Source organism: Coenobita brevimanus, chromosome 14 (genome assembly GCF_032717465.1).
Source record: "Coenobita brevimanus isolate Jiangsu-jjx chromosome 14, ASM3271746v2, whole genome shotgun sequence".
NCBI classification, from domain to species: Eukaryota; Metazoa; Arthropoda; class Malacostraca; order Decapoda; family Coenobitidae; genus Coenobita; species Coenobita brevimanus.
In genome coordinates, this window is record NC_136967.1 from 35713966 (window position 1) to 35721504 (window position 7539).

The 7539-nt window shown below is 55.0% G+C and overlaps 1 protein-coding gene across 1 annotated transcript; it reads left to right on the forward strand.

The window, feature by feature from the left end:
* Nucleotides 1–5004: 5004 nt before the first annotated feature.
* Nucleotides 5005–7226, forward strand: LOC145390353 (uncharacterized). Its single transcript, XM_080265305.1, has 3 exons — nucleotides 5005–5678; nucleotides 5965–6852; nucleotides 6956–7226. Exons 1-3 carry the CDS (start codon nucleotides 5005–5007, stop codon nucleotides 7224–7226), a joined length of 1833 nt encoding a protein of 610 aa, XP_080121431.1.
* The last annotated feature ends 313 nt before the right edge of the window (nucleotides 7227–7539 follow it).

Consider the following 7539-nt stretch of genomic DNA (forward strand, 5'->3'; position numbering starts at 1 on the left):
AATGAATGAATGGAAGCAGGTGTCATCGAGACTGACGTGGGTGAAGTGAAATTTAAACATGAGTCGTGAGTATTTGTGAGTGTATATGGGCCTGATAGCGAAAGGGGTGCAGAAGAGAGGAAGTCTTTCTGGAATGATGTTGATGAGTCTTTGTAGAGTTTTGGAGTGAATGTGAATGTGATAATGATGGGAAATCTGAATGCTAGAGTGGGAAATGTAGCAGCTGATGGTGTAGTTTGTATGCATGGTGTGCCTGGAAGAAATGAAAATGGGGAACAAATGATAGCGATGTATGTTGAGTGAGAGATGGTGATTGGAAATACCTTGTTTGAGAAGAAATATTTATAAGTATACATGGGTGAAACAGGAGGGTGGACGGGTTGTTGACTGAACACCACTGGACTATGTGGCTGTGTCCAGGAATGTAAGAGGAACATAGCTGGATGTGAGAGTTTTGAGAGGGATGGGTGGAGGTATGTCTGACTACTACCTGGTGGAGGGAAAGTTGAGAGTAAGAGATGGATGAGAGCTAAGAGAGTTAGGTGTGGCAGGGAAGTTTTGAAAGTGAGTTGGATAAAAGGAGGAAATGAGTGAGTATCAGGAGACTCCTCCCTGTCTGGCGGCCGCAGCGACAACACCTCTCTCCCAGCACTTTCAGCTGTATCAGCTCAACCTCTATCCTGGAGATAGTGAAACCTGGTTTCACATCTCCCTAGACTTTCTCGCCGCTGCCTGACGACTCGATTTCGCACTCGTAGCCAGACCACATTCTGATGTAGGAGAGCCTCTCTCCTCTGTCTTTGTTTCTTTCGGCCTGCCGGTAGTGTCCCTCATCGTAGTATGACGCCGAACCCTGAAGGGGTGCCGCAGGGCACTTCCATGAAGGGTGGCCTTTAGGGCCTGCTTATAGGAGGCGGTGAGGGTGGCACCTTTCTGTTAGGGCTAGGGATAGGCAAGCCCCTCATGGGATAGTGACGGGGCTTCCCTCGACGCCTTTTAGAGGGCAGGGAAACCTCCCCCTGTCACTGTAGGGTTTTCGTTGGCCGAGCTTTTTTTTTTTTTTTTTTTTTTTTTGCTCCGTCTTATATTTAGTTTAACTTGTTAGGTCTGTCTGAGGAGTTAATTTGCATTGCAAATTAGTTCTGTGGCTGCCCTAACTTAGTTTTTCTAAACTAAATATCACTACCGTTGTGTGCTTTATTTAATTTACTTTCCCTTGCGTGGGTCTGTCTAAGTGTGCTGATTTATTTAACAAATTAGTTCACACGGATAGATTCACTCAGGGAGAAATTAAATTGAATACCTTTATAATTGATTTACTTCAGTTCTGCTCATCTGTTTAATGCTGAGCTGACTTGTTTACGTCAGCCCAGCAGACGGACTGAGCGCACATTGAACTAAATTTTTGTTTTTCCCTCATGCCTGAGTGCTTTAAACGTGTGTCTGTGCTGTCAGGTGCCTATGCCATGAAGGTGGCATGCACCTCCAGGCACCCGGGGCCTGCCCGTCTCCCTCCTCCTCTCTCGAGGCCCCCCCATCCCAAGCCAACCACCGGGGAGAAGCGAGAGCGTAAGCTCTCTACTAGTAGCTCCTCCTCGTCCTCCTTGGGGCCTCCCCCTCCCAGGCCTAACGGGACCGCAGCTCGCCCTAGGTATGCTGCTCCCACCACGTCCTCTTCCGCGCGAGCTGTGAAGGTCGCGCGAATTCATGAAGCCATGGAGGGAATTTTGCCTGCCCCAGCTCCCACCCTTACAGGCTCCCAGGATTCCCCCCCAAGTAACTCGCGGCTCCTCTGCCACCAACAAGCTGCCACCCCGCTCATCTCCAGCCACATCACCACTGCCTTCTGCCAAGGCCCATCCGGGTGCGGGCACGCGTGACCACGCTGCCGGAACAACCCAGACGGCCACCACTGCTGCCAAGGCAACTGCCCCCTCAGGCACCTCACCTTCTCCTCCTGCCACCACTCCTGCCACTTTTCCTGATGAAGAGGGCTGGACCCTGGTGTCGTGAAAGAAACTGCGAGCGACACCGGGAAACGAACAGGTCCTGGCACAATGCTCGGCTGCTCCTCAGAAGCCCCCACCTGCACCACGCCCCTCAGTCTCGGTCCGGCCCCCTCCGCCACCCTCTTCCACCTTCCCGGCCTTTCATGTCCCAGTCCAACCGGGATTCGCGACCAGCTACGACACAGTCCAAGCCCTCGAAAACCACATATGGGGGCTGGCCATCTCGAACCGCTACGGCCGTGACGACGGCTGTGTCCTTATCCCGCGGGATGAGGAGACGTACCTACAACTGAAGGCGCTGGTGGAGGGCGAGGCCCCACCTGTGAAGATAGTCGAGCTGCAGCAGGGTGAGCAGCTCACCAAGGCCATTGTCATGGGCTACCCCAGGCGCATGCCAGTGGAGATTCTCCTGCAGCACCCCCTAGTGGAGGAGGCCAAGCGCTGGCAAAATCAGTGCACATGAGAAGAGACCCTGCAGGTCACGGTCACCCTGAGGGGTCCCCTAGTACCTTCCTTTGACCTGGGCAATTGGGGCGAATTCCTCCTGCGCCCCTTCACGCCAGAGCCGCTCTGGTGTTACCGCTGCTAGAGATATGGCCACCACGGGGCCAACTGCCACCATCCCCCAGTATGCGTCATTTGCAGCGGCAACCACGACATGGAGCGGTGTCTAGCAAAACACAAGGCAAAGCAGCCAGTTACCTCCCGATGCCCCAACTGCTCGGGATCACACCATGCCTGGCATCCCAGCTGCCCAGCCAGAATGCAGAGGGTCCTGCAAGGGCGTGAGCAGCAAGTGGCATGGGTACAGTATCAGCAGGCCATCAGCCTGACTCCAGCACCTCCAGGCACTTTCATATGGGGGCAACAGCGCCGCCCCACAGAGCAAGTCCCAGCCACCAATGAGGCAGAATTCCCTCCTCTGCCAACCGCGTCGAGCCCACCTCCACACAACGAGACAGCAGTCCCTCCACCATCTGCTCTCATCCAGGGCGTCACCCCCGTGGAGGTACACTGCCCAAACTCACCACCGCAGCACCCATCAGCTGGGGGCACTCCCAGCCCCCTCCAGGCCCCCATTCAGGAGGAGCACGTCTTCACCCTTGAGGAGCTCTGCTCCATAGGCAAACAAATAGTGGAGGCCATAGTTGTGGGCATCAACCAACGCCTAGGGTTAACATGCCCCACAGCCCCACTCTCTGCCGCAATCGACGTGATAATCGATCAGGCCATTGCAAAGAAGCAGAGCGGCACACCACAGCCTGCGCCCCCTTCAGAGACTACCAGACCCCTACCGTGCAGGGCTGCTCGCCCGACACGAAGGGCATGGCCTCGATCCACTGCTGCCTCATCCCAGGGGGTTCAGGAGCCTTATCTCCCACCCCCTCCACCAGAGAAAGTGCTGGCACCAGTGGCAGCCGACACGGTGGTCGAGGCCCCAGCCTCCCTGCCGGGCGACAGCCCCCTGCCTCCCATGACCTGCGAGCAGACCCCGCAGATCTCCGCTTAATACAGTGGAATTGTTTGGGGATCAGGCACAAGCTCCCCCTCCTGCAGGAGGCAGTCGCCAGGGATCAGCCCCACGTCTTTCTCCTGCAGGAGACCCTACTCCCCTACAATTCCTCCTTTCCGCTCCCTGGATACACCTCCCATCTCCTCCCCTACGAACGCAGAGACACACGAGGATGTGCCATACTGGTACAAGATCACATCTCCCACACCGTCTGTGACACCCTGCCTTAATGTGGACCAGGTGTGGAGGTGCAAGGTGTTGTGTTACAACTGGCATCCTCCACACTAACTGTGTACAACATCTACAAAAGCCAGGGGGGCACTCTCGATGTGGGAGAGTTATTCTCCCACGCTGCCTCAGGTCCTGTCTTTATCGGGGGCAACTTTAATGCCCGTCATGACATTCTTGCTTTGCCCCTTCCATCCAATGAGGCAGGACGGCACATCTCACTCGTTCTTGAGGAGATGGAAGGTGTCTCCTTATTAAATAACATTCATGAACCCATCCATGTTCAGGGAGGGCGCCTGGATCTCTCTCTCATCTCCACCCTCCTTGCTGGCTCGGTGCAATGGTCGCTCCACCCGTGCCTAGCCAGCGATCACTTTGCAGTCCAGATATGGCTGCCACTCACACCCCTCCCTCCCCCCCCACCTCCCCCACCAAGGTGGGACCTCAGCAAAGCTGACTGGGCTGCCTTTGTCAGAACTTTAACCGCTATTTTCGAGGCCTCTCCTCCCGCCCTAGACCTTGAGGGTAGAGCAGATCAAGTTGCCAGTGCTTTTGCACAGGCTGCCTCCATCGCCATCCTGCTACAATGATGATCCGCGAAACAATACTGAGATGGCTGGATCTGCTGCGACTGGGGCAGGGAACTGAACCACCGACTCAATGCGGCACATAAGCAGTACCGGCGGCGCCGCACATCCCCACACCACCGATACCTTGCTGCCGTAATGCAACACTTTGTGTTGGAGAAACTCCGCCTGAAAGAGGAGGCATGGATCATATGGTGCAGGACTCTGGACTCTCACTCCACTCTCAGGGAGATATGGAGGAGAATCCGGTTTATCTCTGACCCACGTCCCCCCTGTCCACCGTCTCACCCTGACCCAGCCGCTGAAGCCAGCCGCCTTGCGCAATACTTCACGGACTGCTCCACTTCCCACAATCTCCCACAGTCCATCAGAGACAAGCAGGTGCAGTTGTCTACCTCTCGTCTTGCAGCAATTCAGGCTCCTGTGACAGGCCTGACCCCGCCGATGTACCCTTCACCAGCGGGGAACTGCAAAAAGCACTGCAGCACAGAGGAGACACTGCTCCGGAGTTCGACGGGCTGACCTATCTCTGTTATCACATGCTGGAGTTTGTGGGAGAGATCGTCTCCTTGATCTGCTCAACCTCTCGTGATCTGAGGGCCGCCTACTAAAGTCGTGGAAGACAGCCATCATCCACCCGATCCCTAAGCCTCGTGACCCCTTTGCCATGCTCCCTATCTCACTTCTTAGCTGTGTCACTAAGACGGCGGAGAGGGTGGCGCGAGCTCATCTTTCCTGGCACCTGGGCCCGCTACACCTGAGGATCTTTGTGTATCACCATGACAGGTGTGCCACCCACTGCCTGGCATCCCTCCTCAGGGAGCTCAGAGGGGGAAGGGGAATGGCCATCTTCCTCGACCTTGAGAAGGCCTTTGAACTGGCTAGCCCAGTCGTCATCCAGGCTGCTCTAGCTGACAGAGGAATAGGGGGTAAATTGCTAACCTGGGTGGGAGATTTCTTCTCAGGCTGCCAAGTGGGGGTCAGATTTTTTCAGGGGCATCTTTCCTCATTCTACCAGCATAGCAACGGCACGCCTCAGCGGAGCGTTATAAGCCTGCTGCTTTGTAATATCTTGGTTGAGGGACTCCTGACAGTCGATTACGGACAGGGGTTCACTCTACTTTGCTATGCAGATGACCTGGCCCTAGTATTCACGAGGAGGGACTGCTATGCCCAAGCCCTCTCTGCTCTTCCCAAACTCCATGCTAAGTGTACCGAGCTGGGCTTGAAAATCAACTTTGAGAAAACTAAATGCCTGCCCTTTGGCTTACACCCCCCAGAATTCCCATTGTTGCTTGGTGGCCACCAGCTCTCCTTCGTCACTCTCCACCAATATCTGGGGTTTGGGTTGACAGTCGCCTGACCTTTACCAAACAAGTCAGATACCTGAGGGAGCATGCTGCCACCCGCACTGCTGCCCTCAGGTATCTCTCACAACGCAGCCTAGGGGCATCCTTTAAGGCCTGAGAACCTTTTATGTACATGCAGTCCGTTCGCTTGTGGACTACAGTGCTATGTACCTGACCTGCCTTGCCCCCCCATCCACAAGGTTGCTAGAAATCCTGCAAAATGACGCCCTGCGAGTCATGTTGGGAGCTCCCTGGTGGATCTGAATTGCGAACCTAAGGGCTGAGAGTGGTTTGCCGTCCTTGGAGCATCGCATTGCTCTCTGGGCTGCAGTTACCACCCTCCATCTAGTCCAGCGTCGACCGCATCTATCAGTCGCAGTCCTACTCAGGCGCCTCTTGAGCCACCCACCTGACCCTCGTCCAGAGCATGATTGGGCCCGCACCACCGCTGCCTTAGTGCAGAGCCTTGGAGCCGCCCCAGGTATCTGTACGAAACCCGACTCCCCCCACCCTGGACACGCTGATCTGCTGCCATGGGCTCCTCTTCCATATAAAATACACTGCCCCACCGAAGCTCACCCATTTGTTTCCATCCCCGCCCTTCTGCAACAGGAGAGCCTTAGCAGGGTGGCTGCTCTCAACTCCCCTGACTCCGCTGTGTACTACACAGATGGATCTGTGTGTTCTGATGGCTCCGCCGGGTCGGCGTTTGTCTTGGGAAAATACAGTGAATCTTGGCGACTCTCCCCGGGGGTCTCTGCCTTCCAGGCAGAATTAGTTGCAATTCTCGGGGCATTACGCCATGCACAGCTCAGCCAGCATCGGCAGGTCATCATCCACACAGATTCATTGTTATCTCTTCAGGGGTTGCGCTCATTTTCCTGCACCGACAATGTCTCCCTCCTGACGGAGATTTACTCAGTCGCCTCGCTCCTCACCAGCAGAGGCACCACCACCACCCTACACTGGATTCCAGGGCATGTCAGGATCCTTGGAAATGAGCGGGCTGATGCCGCGGCACGCTCAGCCTGCTTTCTCTCGGAAATTACGTTCCCAGTACGCCCCAGCACCTCTGACACCATTGCCACCCTGGCTGGCACTATTGGCAGGCTGTCCCGGGAGACTCATCAACTGTGTGTCATGCAGGGCTCTCAATCTGCCCTGTGGTATGCAACAGCCACGACATATCTACCGCTCCTGCCTCCACCTGGCTTGCCTAACTACCTGTTAGTACGGCTCTGGCGTTATGGTTTGGATTCCCTTTTACAGTCAGATCACTGGGATTGCACCTGAGCCATGCCCGCATTGCCTTGAGAGGGCTGAGGAGCCCCTAATCCATTATCTTCTTGACTGCCTAGCCACTGCCTGGCTCAGATCTCGCCCCGACATGGGTGTCGTTCGGCCTGATAACGCTTTCATTGAAGCAGCCGGCATTGTTGCCCGCACCCCTTTTAATATTCTATTATCCCTAGTAAGTGATTATCCTCCCCCTAGGCAAATCAGCAAGCGCACAGTTGGTGCTACCCTGACAGGCTCTTAGTTTGCCTGTGCCTACAAAGTGTGGGCAAATATCTAACAACAACGAACAAGTATCAAGAGAAATTGAAAGATGAGTGGCACGCAGTGAAAGATCAGGAGAATGGCAGTGTGGAGGAGGAATGGCAGTTGTTTAAGAGTGCTGTGGTGGGGTATGCGGAAGAGGTGTGGGATGAGATGAGTGGGTGTTGGTGTAAGAAACGGCATGGAATGGTGGTACAGGGAAGTAAATATGGCTGTGGCTGAGAAGAGACGTGCATATGAACTGTGGCTGCAGAGGAAGGATGAGGTGTCATACGAAAGGTATAATGAAAAGA